General features: G+C 41.6%; 1 protein-coding gene across 4 annotated transcripts in view; it reads left to right on the top strand.

Annotated features, from left to right (window-relative positions):
• MYB (MYB proto-oncogene, transcription factor) overlaps positions 1-13,911 on the top strand; it is a 34,217-nt gene extending 20,306 nt beyond the window's left edge. For 3 of the 4 annotated variants that reach the window (XM_037045699.1, XM_037045703.1, XM_037045700.1), the window contains 2 exons: positions 889-996; positions 12,639-13,911. In XM_037045699.1, the coding sequence (XP_036901594.1) occupies positions 889-996; positions 12,639-12,755 (225 nt within the window). In that variant the 3' untranslated portion in view covers positions 12,756-13,911. The remainder of the gene's footprint in view (positions 1-888; positions 997-12,638) is intronic. The other variant, XM_037045702.1, reaches the window with a different exon arrangement.
• The last annotated feature ends 1,187 nt before the right edge of the window (positions 13,912-15,098 follow it).

Below are 15,098 nucleotides of genomic sequence, written 5' to 3'. Positions count from 1 at the left end.
CTATTTATCCCATCTTCCCCCTCAGCCCTTGGCAACAACTGATCTTTGGTTTTACCTTTTCTGGAATGTCTTATAGTTGGAATCATACAGTACATAGTGTTCTTGGGCTGGCTTCTTTCACTTAATAATATGTACTTTTGATTCCTTCGTGTCTCCTCATGGCTTGATAGGTCATTTCTTTATAACACTTAGTTACCCATTTTTAAAGTTTGTAATTTGTGGATGGTTGGTTATCCTTTATGGTGAATCAAAGCTAGTAACAATTGTGAATATTTATTCAATATGTACTAAGTGGTAAGCGCTATTCTAAGAGCTTTAGATACGTTAACTCATTTATGCCTCTTGACAACCTTACCTGTTGATAACATCATTTCCATTATACCAGCTGAGAAACTGAGGCTCAGGGAGGCTTTGCTACTTGCTCCAGATTATGTTGTTGTAAGTAGGGTTCTTGGGTTACAACTCAGAAAGTCTAGTTTTCATTGACATCCTTTTAACTGCTATACTATACTATACTGCCACTAATTTGTAGCTCTGAAATATTTTGTACCAATATATATAAAAATAAGTCATTCCCTCACCAGAGATTAGTAAATCTTTCATTTTTAACAGCTGGTGTTCAGTAATTCATTTCACAGATGTTTTCTGAGCACCCAGCTCACACCTAACTTGTCTTCGTGCTGGTGCTTGCTGCCACGGGGTTGGGGCTAGGACACAGCTGAGTTCTCCTTTTCGCTCACCGAGGAGAGAATTTCCGGCAGATACCTGCATTTCTTCCCACTAACACGTGTCACATCACAGCCATCTACTCTCTACAGTGTCAGAACTGTGTCGGCTCTCACGTTATCCAACCCTATTTAAATTTCAAATTATTCTCTTTTCCTTTAGAATGTTCTTACCAGTTCCGTTTTAATGACTCCAGTATCAGAGGATGAAGACAGTGTTCTCAAAGCATTCACAGTACCTAAAAACAGGTCCCTGGCAAGTCCCTTGCAGGTAATTGCTATTCCCTTATTGGTTTCTTACAAGCCGTTCACGGAAAAACTTTTTGTTTTGATTTTTTTAGAAGGATTTTGGACATAAAGGAGTGGCACTTTTTAAAAATTTATTTTTAGAGAGAGGGGAAGGGAGGAAGAAAGAGAGGGACAGAAATATTGATGTGAGAGAGAAATATCGATCAGTTGTTTATGGTACATGCCCTGACCAGGGACCAAACCTGCAACCCAGGCATGTTCCCTGACCAGGAATCAAACCAGTGACCTTTTGCTTTGCTGGACAATGCACAACCAACTGAGCCACATGGTTCAGGGCAGAGTAGTAGTATTCCTAAACAACTCTAGATATCTAAAAAAAAAAAAAAACCCTTAAATTCCTCGTTGCCACTCATATGAAACACAATGGAAATTTTTCCGGGAGCAGGTTCCCAATGCATGATGAAGTGAAGCATTTGTCACTGTGTCTGAGACTAAGGTCATGTATCACACAGTGTCAATACCTCCTGCTTTTAAATATTATGTAAAAAGTTCATTGGCATAGTTTACTTTTTGCCCCCCCCAATTTTTTATGCTCCATCAAAACTCAGACACTGTTTAGATTTTAAATGAAGTGTGAAATGAACTAACTAAAAATAATTACAGTTTATCTGACTATCAGAGTAAGAAAGTCAAGTGTCAATGTCATGTGGTCAGCCTGTTATTGACCCTCTGCTGCTGGGTTTTAACATCAAAAGAGATTTCCTTTGAAACTCTAAAGTCGGTGTATGTTGATGAAATACAACAAATTCCAAATTAATCCTGTGCCAAATGTAAATAAGAATGCAAATTTTCCTCCCTAAATTATTTAAAGCAGTTGCCAAACATTAAATAGCCCCAAACCCAGCCACCTGCAGAGCCTTCCCCTCCATCCCTCTGAGCTACACTGAGAGGAACTTCACAAACCCTGGGGCATATAAAGAACCTGGATTCCGAAGCAGACAGTCATGTTTGGACTGTGAGTTATGTGCACTATAGTGGGATGTGTGCTAGGAGAGCTTGCCCTTTCTTTCAATGGCTTTCCTATCTTTGTGGTAGGCCTTCTCTCTCCAAATTGTGAGTATCTTAAAACATTCCCTGTGTAAGTATCTGTGATAGGTAGCATGGTTTTTTAACTGATACAAATAATGCAATGCAAGTAATACAGCTGGAAGGGCTACCGGCATATTTTGATGCTTCATTCAGTCGATTGCTTTCCTTGTGGCCGCTATGTGACCCACCTGCTTTGGCGAAAGGTGACTGTTGCCCGGAGTATGGATAGGGAACGTCAGTGCTTGTGGGGAACATGAAGCGGGGCCTGAGGTGGTCAGGCCTTGGTGGGCCCCCTCTGCAGAAGATTCAGAGCATCACAAAGGATTGGGAGATGGCAAAGGGCACGAACCCCACCGAGGCCTAAAAGGGACACAGAAGATGAGTTAGAAGGATGTCAGGCAAAGGCGGCTCTTTCAGAATTCTACCTCATGCTGATCCTGGCACCAGGGAAATGCCTTTCAGTTTTTCTTTCCCTCTTCTTTCCTAAATGTCTTGGCCCTTGGTTCCCACAGCATAGAGTTTGACTAAGTGTTGTTCTTAAGCTAGATTAAGTTTTATGTATGTTTTGTAACTTTGCCCGGGACTCAACCTACATTTATAGTAGTATATAAAAAATTTCAAATTTCTAAATTTGAAAGATCAAATGCGTAATTATATTTGGGGACATTTATCATTAAAATTCTTGGTTATTTTTCTAAAATCAAACCTAAAACTTTTAGCATGACCAAATAGTGCTCAACCAAAACCATTGAGCTGAACATGGTACTGATATAAAATACATGACGTATAAAGTTGGGGGGTTGTCAGTATAGTTGACCCAGGGACAACATGACTTTGTACTGCTCAGGTCCACTTACACACAGATTTTTTTTCAATGAATTCATCATCGTAGGCCCTCTGTATCCTTGGGTTTTGTACCCACAGATTCAACCAACTTGGATCAAAAACAGTATTTTCAATCTGTGACTAAATCTGTGATTGCAAAGGACTAACTGTGTGCATTGATCTACACCATTTTACATAAAGGATTTGAGCATCCATGGATTTTGGTACCCATGGGGTTCCTGGAACAGTTCCCCACAGATACCGAGGGACAACTGAGTTTTGGGAGTGTCAAGAAATATACACTGATCTTCACTTGTAAAGGGTCAGCTGTACTTATAAAATGTTGGTTGTCCAACTTTGTAAGTTCAAGTTTTCATTGCTATTGCATTTTTTAAAAAATCAGTATTGAACTTTATTATTAACATATTTATATTGCATTTCATGAAAACACTACTTCTCTTTGAAACTCAGAATTAAATAGTAGTTTTATTTTATTCATCTAGATTTCTAGCATAAGAGGGAGCCCCATTTGGCACTCTACAGATTCTGATGTCTGTGTGTGGAGATTCACCAAGTTTGCACATCACAGGGTGAAGGTGATATTTGTCAGTTCTACTAGTGTTCAGTTCAAATAACTGACACCTGAAAGTTGATTTTAGGGTTGAGCTTCCATCTGCACTTTGTGGTTTACTGATTTATGGTGCTCAAATATATTTTAATAATCTCTTATAATAGATAACTAACTTATTTTAAAAAATATTTATTAAATGGATGAATGCTGCACACCAGGTATCTCCTTTGTTTCGTGTCGTGGAGATCTGGCTTCTGATACCATAGAAATATGTGATTTCTAAAATGTTTCAAAGTTTTATGATAAATATTGGAAAATGCATCAAGTAATTTTAAATATTTAAACATAACTGTCCATATTTAATATAATCCTAATTTAACAATATTTATATAGGTTTTATGCAATTTGGTAATTTTGGTTTTTTAAGACAGTACTTTATTGTGTGTTTCCATTGATAATTTGACCTAATTAGATAGATTTCTCAGAGAGACTATTAGTGAATATGTTGTGCCTTTGCTAAATGACATGGCTATTTGACTTAAGAGTACTTTTGATAACCTGTTACTTCTGTAATCTGTACTGATAATAAATCAAATATTAAGTGAGATTTTTAGCCAAACAATATATATTTTTATCAGAGTGCTTTTAATTATGCTTCCTAAAATATTTTATAATTTTGATACATCTAAGGACAGTTTATTGAAGACTACAGTGACTGTGCAGTTCTGTAGTTAATTATCCCTGGCTTAATGAAGTATGGCAATAACACGTTAGCAGGACAATTACTGTTTTTGAGGCCCAGATTCTGGGCTTTCATGGTTCACCTTCAAGTGTACATGCAAATAAACATGCTTATACAGAAATTTGTGTAATACATGTAAAATTTTAAAATTGGAAATGCAAGAAGCTATGAGTTTAACGTTTCATTGTGATAAATCTCAAACATACATAGAAGTAGTACAGAGACTATTTTATAGTTTAGATTTACCAATTATTAACATTTTTTCATATTGATTTCATCAAGTTTTTATGAAGCATTCTAAAATCCAGAAAATACAACATTTTATTTTATGTATCTCTAAAAGGAAAGACATTTTCCTATACACCCTAATACTGCTCTCACACATTATTATTAAGAATACTTCCTTGATATTCTAATTCTTGGACTATATTTAAGATTCCCCATTATTCCAGAAAAGAATCTATTTATTATTTGCTTGGTCAAAATGGAGACAGTTTCACACATTGCATTTGATTCTTAAGTCTCTCAAATCTCTCGATCTTTGAACCAGCGTCCAGTAGAAGCTGTGCAGTGACCGAAACGCCCCAGGTGCCGCTGTCCAGTCTTCCAGCCAGGAGTCACATGTGGCCATTGAGCACTTGAAATGTGCCTGGAGCCATTGAAGAACAGAATTTTTAACTTTGTTTCACTTAAATGGCTTTAATGAAATAACCACATGTCCTTCCTTTCTTCTTGGAAACCAACCATTTCCCCAAGATGCCCTGACCATTCTATGTATGTAGAGACCAGAAGCAGGGTGCTGAGTGTGCCTGTTTGTTATTGGGTTGCCAGTGAGAAGCAACAGATTTTACTAAGTTGGAATTCTCCATAGATCCCCTAATACATGAACTGTGATGCCTAACTGGAAGCTGTTGTTAGCCATTATGCACACATAACGTTAGGTTTGTTTTAAAATGATTTATGCTTCATTTTTTTCCAAAAGTAATTTGTGCTGCCTGCATAATCTTGTTATGATTTGGACTTGTTTTCTTTTTAAGGTGCTTTAACTTTAATTGTAAAAGCAGGCAGGGATTCATAACATAAATGTTCTGAGACCTCTTTGATATTTATGTCTTTTTGTAGCTCAGAATGTGTGAGATTTCCCTGCTGGGCAGTCATTGTTCCGCATTGTGTGGGGGTCAGATGGAGTCCAGAAGCTCAAAAATGATCACAAGTGAGGACAAACACGTTCAGCTGAGAAACCTTGCACTCTTCAAAAGTTACCCTGAGCACTGGCTGGGGGCTCAGTTGGTTGGAGTGTTGTCCAGGGCAACAATAGGCTGTGGTTTTGATTCCTGGTCAGGGTACATACCTAGGTTGCAGGTTCGATCCCAGTCGGTGCGTGCATGGGAGGCAACTAATCGGTGTTTCCTTCTCACATCGATGTTTCTCTCTCTCTCTTCCTACCTCTCGCTCTCTAAAAATCAATAAAAATGTATCTTTGGTGTGGCCTAAAAAAAAATCACCCTGAGAGAGCGCCCGAGGCGCACACACATGAGCTCCCTTCTCAGCAAGGAGAAAAGCGGTGCCTGATTTTCTCAGTATGCTCTCAATTTGCTTTATATTTTGAAATAAATACATTTTACCACCAAACACTTTTTAAGGTTGACATGTTCATTAGTAGATCCGAAACTACTTAAGTTATAAGCCTTCTGAACTTCTGTATTTTTCTCTTAAATTATAATTTCCTTTTATTCCTATTTAAAACCCAAGTGTAAAAGATGTGTTCATATGCTTTCTACTCACTCACTTTCCTCTTTTTGGTAACCACAGAGTGACAGCCTTAAATTTTAATTTCCTGACTTAGCTTGCCATGGCCTTGCTTTTTTAAAAAGTGAGCTTAAGTAAATTTCTCCAGCCATTATTATTTAAACACATTTGCACAGCATCAGTGAATTTTAAAATATTGTTGTAAGCAACTGAAACTCACTTTTCAATTGCATGTGTTTGGGATTGCTCCTATTTTAGAGAATTACTTACAATTTTTTTAAAATGGGGTGAACCTTTTTGCATGATCGGTGTTGCTGAGGAGTGTAATAGATTACAGGCAATAAAATAAAATGCAGCCACCAAGGGCCTGGGCTCTGGTCTAGGTATCACCATTTTCTAACTGCATGTCTTTCATTCATTAACCTCTTCAGACCAAAAGGCTCTTGTCCATGGATTAGGATTATAGTCCATCCTTCCCTCATCATCCAAGGTTGCTGTGCAGTCCAAATGGACACAATGATGCTTTCAAAATGCAGCCCACTTGCCAGTGTTCATTGGTGGTGTCTGTTAACTAGGCAAAGGCCAGTGCAGCCTTATTCGTGAAACACAGGCAAGGAGGCCTCAGCAAGGGCCCGTCTCCTTGCCCTGTGCTGTCTTATTTCCTCTAGCACACGCTTTCTCATTCCCTGTTCCCCTCTCGCAGAACTGTGTCAGTGGGTCACCAAAAGAGATAGCTGATTCAACTGATTCCTGAAATAAAGGTAGTCATATCTTTGGTGTTATGGAGATGAAACAACTGATTGACTGGGTTTTCTCTATTTTTCTGCTTGTGTTGGCATGTCAACAGATACAAAACAGTCTCGTGTGACACAGAGCCTTCCAGGCAGTTTTGAGTACAGGGTGCTCTAGTTGACCTGCCTCTCCCCACCCAGGATACGTATACATGCATTTGGTGCTCTCTTTGGGTCACTTTTTTCCACTTGTCCTGGCAAGAATTTACTTAGCTGTCAGTAGTATGTCAGCAACCTGCTTTTAATATATGTTCTGAATTACTCAAGTCTGGTGGGTAGGGGAGATAGAAGAGGGTAAAGAGGAGATAAATGGTGTTGGAAGGAGACTTGACTTCGGGTGGTGAACACACGATACAATATACAGATGATGTATTAATAGAGTTGTAAACTTGAAACCTACGTAATTTTCTTAACCAATGTTACCCTAATAAGATTCAATAAATTTTTTTAATAAGTAAATTAGGCAAATTTACTGAGTATAGTTTTGGGGTTGACCTGAGAAAGGCTAAATGAATGGGAAGGTATGTCAGGCTCTCCACTGCATCGTGACCTGCCCTGGATATGTGTGGCCTTTTGGTTTGGTTTGGTTTGGTTTGGTTTGGTAAACACTATGATGTTGAAGCCACCTCTGGCCAGCAAAGACAGACTTGCTTTGGAGCAGTTTGGCACTTGTCTTAATCTTAATAGTCTGGAACGGATAGGTGACTGAGGAAAGAGCTATTCTCCTAAAAATTTGTGACACCCTAGGCTATGTGAAGTAAATTGTTGGAAAGTCTATAAACATATAAGGGAAGAGACCCCTAGTTTGTCTGGGACAAACTCCACATTTAGGCGAAGTCCCTGCCTGTTAGAACTTGCTAGCTTAGGCTCCGGTGGGAGGTGGAGGTACTGGTGGATTGGGCAACTCCCTGTCACCACCTGGACCTTCTGTCCCCTAACTTCAGGGCTCTTTTCTTTGACCCAGGGGACATTTAATGCTTTCGTGTCTGTATGCATAGGGTAGCATTTATGCATGGGAAAGTTTGGTGAACATGAACCTTGTCTTAGTGACTGTTCACCTCAGGTTCATCTCTGACATTCAAGGTGCAAGTGAAGATTTCTGTGTTAGCTCTTACAGCTAACACATTGTCCAAAGATGCCCCTTTGGGAAGGAATTCTGACTTTTAGAGTTTTAGTCCAAGTATTTTCCTCAAATGGGTTAAACAGAATAATCAGATCATTCTTTTTTTTACTCTTTTGGACATTATTCATATCTGCTTATTAAAAAACAAAGCAGTAAAAGAAAAACATGCCATCTCACAAGCTGCCTTGGTGTTACCAAATCATTTTTGATGATATATGCAGAATTCTTATTAGGCCTCTGAATTGTAGAGCACATACTTTGCTTTTGATATCAGTAGCTCTGGTGTGAAGTTGCTGTATGAATATAATAGTAGTAGTCGTAATAGTTGTTCAGCATGATGAGAAAAACTGTTCATAGTCTAGATGAAAAGTATGAATATAATCTGACAGAAAACCACCTGCGAACCTGGTCTTGTCTCCTTTTATGTCTTCTGTTTTCTGCAAAGGATATGAGTATTTATTTAAAGTGCTTTAGCAGGATATCCCAGTTAAAGCTTTTGACAGTCTACTTACAGTTCGCTTCTGCCCAGGGGCAATTAAAGACAGATTACAGGATAAGGAAGGTGACTCCCAGGCAAGAGCAGGGGGATGTGTGGTAGGATTATTGATGCTGAAATGAATCTGGGTAGAGTGACATGCCTGCAATAGTCCTGTGTGTTCATAATTTCACAAGAATTCACCTGCACAAATCTGGAATTCTTATGAATTCTTTATTGTAAATGAAACTAAATTTTAAAGCGAGGGAATAGGGAGGCTGCACAAAGATCTACATGACAGTATTAAAAAATATTCTTCCAGCACAAAGACATTTAATCCTTGTTTGTCAAACTCTTCTGTCTGCTTGAGAAATTGGCCCAGGGCCCCAGGGCTTCAGGGTAAGGAAAGAGACGGAAATGGCAGAAGAGCAGGCAGCTGCCCTTTGGGCTGTTGGATTGGAGTGTTTCTTTTCTTACCCAAGTACCTGGCCTTCTGCTCTGGCTTCCATGCCAAAGCATGGGGATGTGTCCACTCTGGCCAGTCTTATTCATGCATTGTTGTAAGAAGTGCTTGCTTTGTGCTCTCATAGTGCAGGAAAGGAGGCACCCACACGCTTCTCTGCTGGCTTTTTGTTCAGCACCCAGACTCTCGTACACAGTGGCTACTGTGTCCCGGTGTCTGTCTACACCGGGAGATTCAGGTGTTTTGAGTCATCTCACCCCTCCCAAGCCCTGAGCTTCAGGGCTTATATGCCCCTGAAATGCTCTGCTTTCTGGAGTTGGAACATTTCCATCAACTTGATCTATTTCTTGGTAAATTCCATTTGATGTAAGAGAAGCTCCTGAAAAGTTTTCTCAAAACCCTAATTACAAATACGTGGTGCCTTCAATCTACTGATCTTGTCTTCAATATCCGGCCCTGGAGGAGGAGCCCACAGGAACACAGTGATGATCGGGGGGAGGCCCAACAAGAACGGAAGTCCCGTTTCAAGTTGGAAATGTATCAAACCCATAACACTTGGTATGAGAATCTTCAGAACTCATTGTGGCAATTCTGAATTAACTTCAGTACCGGGATGCCAAGAATCAGAACTTGACTTTTACCAAGAAGCATGGTAAAACAATCATAACAGTCTCAACATAGTGTTTTAGGATACTTAGTTTACACATTTAAAAAATTAATTCCCTATTAATTGAAGCACAGCTAAGTGGGAAAATTCTCGACCAGTGAAAAACAAAAGCCTCCTTCCGTGCTCCTCAGCTTTATCTCTGCTCCTGCTCTCACTCCCTGTCCCCTCCACGTGTCTGCACGCAGTCTTCCCAAATGTGTGTCTTTGGTCTTTGGGTGTATCCCGTGTAATTTTAGACTTACCTACAGGATATTAGTGTACTGAGATGTCTCCTTTTGCTGCTTCTCTGGTCACTTGTTCTTTGAGATCCACGTGCTGTGTTCTCTGTGCCCTGTTGGCCCTGAGCCTTGCCTAGCACTACACAGTGGTCACTGGATGCCACATTCACGTCGCTGCAGTGACCGAAAACACAAGCTCCAGTTTTGAAAGGACCACATTACACTTTTCCTAACTGGGTTTTTCTGTGTGTCAATTTGGTGTTTTGGTGCTGCACTGAGAAATTTTAGCAACAACATATACACCATGACTAAACTAAAATAGGAAATTTGGTGGACAGATACACACCAGAGAAACATCCCTTATTCAGAACCACTTCGTAGAGAGCTGTAACCACCCTGGTGACCTTTGTTCAGGAGAACATTCAGTGTGGCTCAGTGGCAGAGTCAGGCCCTCTGTCATGTTTGTCCTGTCATCCTTGTGAACCACAGCTCCAGGAAAACTCTGCGACACTCCACCTTGCCACACAGTAGTTCTGGTTCCACGTCCATCCTCTGAGCAGAGTAAACGTGCAAACACGGCCAGTGCCCTTGACATTGGTGGTGAGATGGCATGGCCGATCGGGTGGAAGTGGGCAAACCCAGTTTGTGCCCCATGAAAGTTCCCAAGTTAGACACAAGGTACTAGAAACCTTATGTGACTGACATTTTTTTCCAGCCACTCTCTGAGGAAACCCCATCACCATACAGATACCACGCTCATTCAGAATTATCATACCTCTTGGCTAAAAGTCTGACAACCTCGACAAACCGTATATACACTCTTCCTACGTTCCAAGGCCTTGCTGCCCACCATTTTCCACTGATAAGAGCTGGAACAGAAGCAGCATCTTATGCTTACTAGGGCCCGAATTTGCATTCTTGCTTCTCACTTCTTAGCTGGGTGACCTCGAGGACATGCCCTAAATTCTCTCTTCCTTTGAAATTGCCTGGTTTGTAAACAGATGCGATGTGTGATGTGTTCGGTGTGAGAACTGGATGAGATGACTCGTGTGAAGCACTGGGAGCAGGGGAGGCCTGTAGCGCCCGCCGGCTGGGTGCTGTCATTCAGTCCACTCTGCTCCTCCCCTCCCTCCCACCCAGCCCCTCCCACAAACAACGCACACATGTCGGCCTCCTGGCCCTTTCATGCCATTTCTCCACCTGGGTTACACTCCTCTCTCCCCTGTCTACCTAAATCTTGCCTACTCTTGCCCTGTCCCAACAGCAGCGATTTTCAACCTGTGTGCCTCAGCAGGCACCCTGGCGTGCCACGAGGATTTTTAAAACATGCAATATCTGAGTGTTTAGTCAGGGCACAGACCTTTTTTCTTAGATTGTCAAATAAAATGATAACAGTAATAGTCATCTGGTGTCAATGAATCAAAATTATACCTATTATTTTGTCGGATAAACAAAAACTATAGTACTTGGTGTACCACAGAATTGCAGTAAATTAGTCTGTGTGTGCCATGAGACAAAAAAGGTTGAAAATCGCTGCCCTGGAGCATGGCCCTGGCCGTTCCTCTGTGTCCCCCACGTCCTCCTCACCTGGGCCCAGCTCCTTTCCCACCGCCTGCATCGCTCTGCCTATTTCACGTGTGTTCATCTTATCTCCTAATGGGCACTCGGAGCTTTAGAGAGCAGAGGCCTTTTTTGTTGTTGTTTTCTTCCATGGAAAGCAAAATCTCTGACATCAATACCAGGAATAGTTGTGCTTTTTAAAAACTGCCGATGCAGCCCTGACTGGTGTGGCTTGGTTGGTGGGTCCTGCAAAGTGAAAGGTCACTGGTTCCATTCCTGGTCAGGGCACATGCCTGGGTTGCAGGTTCAGAGGCAACCAAATGGTGACATTTCTCTCTCACATCGATGTTTCTCTCCCTCTCTTCCCCTCTCTCTAAAATAAATAGATAAATAAATAAATACCATTGATTTCGTTTTGGGCTTTCAAACATCAGATCTTATATCTGCTTGTGTTTTTATTTCCCTCTTTACACTGACTGCTGGAGAGCTCAGGGCCCAGGTTGAGGTTTCCATCCAGCAGGTACATTGCACTTCATGGCCAGTGTTTTGTGTACAAATCTCTCCCCATCTTCATGTGGTTAACTTTCAGTACATTTACCTGTGACCCTGCCTCATTCATGGCTTTATTTTGTAAGCATTTGACATCCTTTGGAGAACAAAGTAAGGCACAGGGAATATATATTTTAGTTTGAATGAACTGCTCCCACCAGGGCTGTTCAAGACAGACCTGGATTCGATGCCCCTTCCCTGCATGCCCTCACAGCGGCCTTGGGCATGTTCTCTCCACTCGGCGTCTCCGTGTCCTGCCCAGCTGAGGAGGGAATGGGCCTCCCTCGCAGGGTAGTTGTGCTGTGCACCTGAGATCGTGTGTGTTAAGTGCCAAACTTGGGAACTGGATCTGGATGCTGCCATTAGATAGTAGTCCTTTCCTATATCTTCCAGTGTGTCTTTAAAAAGTAAGCTCTCCTGCCCTGGCTGGTGTGGCTCAGTTGGTTGGGTGATGACCCGCAAACCGAAAGGTCATGGGCTGATTCCTGGTCAGGGCACGTGCCTGGGTTGCGGGTTCAATCCCCAGTCGGGGTGCCTTTCAGTGTACGCAAAAGGGCAAGCAATCAATGTTTCTCTCTCCTATCAATATGTCTCTCCCTCTCTTTCTTCCTCCCTTCCCCTCTCTATAAAAAATAAAACAAAATAAAGTATTTTAAAAAGAATGCTGGATCCCTGGTTGTCAGAGAGTTAAGGTTTTATCTGACAGAGGCTCCCTGGCGTTCATAACTTGCTACCTGGCGGTCAGAATTCCCTCTGCTGCTCTGCTGGGACTGGGCCTTCGCGTGCGGGCTCGACTCTGCTCTCGGTCTGACCTTGCTATTGCCTCGTCTTTCCCTCTTCAGCCTTGTAGCGGAGCCTGGGAAGCTGCGTCCTGTGGGAAGATGGAAGATCAGATGACGGCTTCGGGTCAGGCTCGGAAATACGCGAACGCCTTCTCCACCCGGACTCTGGTCATGTGAGATGCCCCCGCAGAAGCATTATGGTTTCAGAACACTTCAGGTCTGCGTAGGGTGCAGCCATCCTCTGTGTGGGACTTTTCGTAAATGGGAGAAGAACCTATTTTTGTTGTGGTACAACAGTCGAGACCGGCACCAAGTGCAGTTTAGCTGGACGAAGTCTCACCGGATTTCAGCCAACTAAAATGATTTTTTTAAAAAAAATAAATAGCAGTCTTACCTAAATTATTAGGTAATGAATTGTAGTCAGTTGTTAAGATGGTAGTGAAGATCTTTTTGAAACAGAAAGCAATTTACCTATAGTCTAGAAGATCCAACAGATCCATATTTTTTTCATAGTGAGGTTTTTGAAATTTTACGCACAAGAAGGTCCTCCAATATTTCACTTTTCTCAGTCACTAAACACAATGCATTACTATAAATGTTGGTTTCAGTGCCCCAGGGCAACTAATCGAGATTGTAAATGCTCATTTATGGTTCACAACATTGGAAGTACATCTCTCGTACCAAACCATTTTATGAGTTTTTTTTGTTAGCTTGCTCTAAAAGGTGTCACTGTATGAAATAGTTTTATAAAAAGATTTATATTTTTATTCAGTAATTTAATTTTGTAAATGCCAAATGGGAAATACGTTTTGCTGCTACGCTCTTAGCCTGTAGACGTGCTGCTAGTGTGAGGGGCAGTAGAGCTTGGGAGAGAAAGAAAACCTTGGTGATTGGTAATTGACTATGCACTAGTTTGTCAGACTTTTTTATTTTTATATATATCCTTTTTTTTCCTTTTGTAATACATCGGGAAACTTATTTGGGAGATTTCTGCCTTTGTTCCTGGTTTGTTGTTGTTGTTATTGTTACTCTTGGTTTATGAGAGCATGTGTTGCACTTCTGTTATTTTGGGAGATCTATGTTAGTGGTGTTCTATGTTTTATTTTGAGTTTACCTCCCTCTTCTTTAATTTGGGAGTTACCATGTGTCGTTCGCCATTCCTCGTGGTTTTCAAGTGCCTGGTTTCAGAACTGCCACACGTAACCTTTGTTTGCAGCTTGTGAGAAGTCTTGGGTCTTTTGGAAGTATTTGGTGCACAGTGCCTAGCCCAGACCTGTTGGTATGACAGTGTACTAACTGCCTCAGAAGGAAATAAAGCTCTGGTCTTATTTTACTTACTTTTGACGGCTCTCTTACTTGTGATCGTGGATGTTAGTTATACTTTTTTAAAAAATGGAGGGAACTCAGACTTCTTTCTTCTGTTCATGTGCACACCATCTAAATGTCATGGGAAGAAGCCAAGAATCATTACTTTGGAGAAGGAAGAGCAGGAATACCAAGTTCAGTAGTTCTAGCAGCATTGAAATTGGGCTAATCCAAGGAGAGTTCATTTACAAGGGTACTGATGCCACAGATGTGGGCAGGGAATAGGAGGACCACAGGAGTAGTGCATGCCTACGGGTGCAAGCCTGAAGAACTCTGCCTTGTGCAGGGGGAGGAGAGTCAGAGAAAACAAGAGTCCTCGGGAGGAGCCATGACCTTTGGAGACCTTACAGGGACGGCCAAGTATAATCCTTGACTTCCCTTCCCTATCCCTCCCATCTCTGCCAAGGGTTCTCCTCACTGGCAGAACCAACCAGAAGTGAGAGAGCGCCTGGATGTAAGGCAGCCAGCCAGCCTCCTCGGGCAGAGCCAAAGGACATTTATCTGTTGGGGCAAGGACAGAGGGTCCCGGCCAAGTTACCCAGCCCAGCTCCCTGTGTTACAGATGAACGTCCCCTGGCTTCCGTGTCTCAGCCCTGTGTTCTTTTCACTGCACTACAGTATCCCTTTCACACGGGTCCTTATAACTTCCTTCAGTCACTCTCAACTCAGACTGGGATTCTCACATGCATGATGCCCTTGGTGTCCCTAGAGCCAAGAATTTGTCACCCCTGGTGACTAGTCTTCAAAACTTCAGTATTCTTTGATTGTGTTTCTAATAGGTAACAATATACCATCCCAGTGTTAGGAAGCTTTTTATACTCATGCACTCTTAAAGTATTTTCCAGGTGCTGACTGCTACTTAACTAGCAGTTTGAACTTGGACAAGTCACTAACCTCTGTGCCTTTTTTCTTGTGAAATGCATGTGCTAGACAGTGCACCATACCAATGTGTTTGTTATTACATATGCTTTCCATAATGACGTGATACAGGTCATGCAGTAGATCAGATGTTCATCTGGCCAATAGTGTGCACTGCCGATTGCAGAATGAAACTCAGCGGCCCTATCGTCACTATTAAACTAATGGCAAGGGCGAACTCAGCACTGTACAGAACAGAAGTAAATACTTACTTTCCCAGCAAGTAGGTAAACCAAT

Source organism: Sturnira hondurensis, unplaced genomic scaffold (genome assembly GCF_014824575.4).
Source record: "Sturnira hondurensis isolate 20B ecotype Veracruz unplaced genomic scaffold, ASM1482457v3 Scaffold0004474, whole genome shotgun sequence".
Lineage (NCBI taxonomy): Eukaryota > Metazoa > Chordata > Mammalia > Chiroptera > Phyllostomidae > Sturnira > Sturnira hondurensis.
The sequence above is the reverse complement of the archived record's forward strand: the minus strand, read 5'-3'. Positions and strand labels throughout refer to the sequence as shown.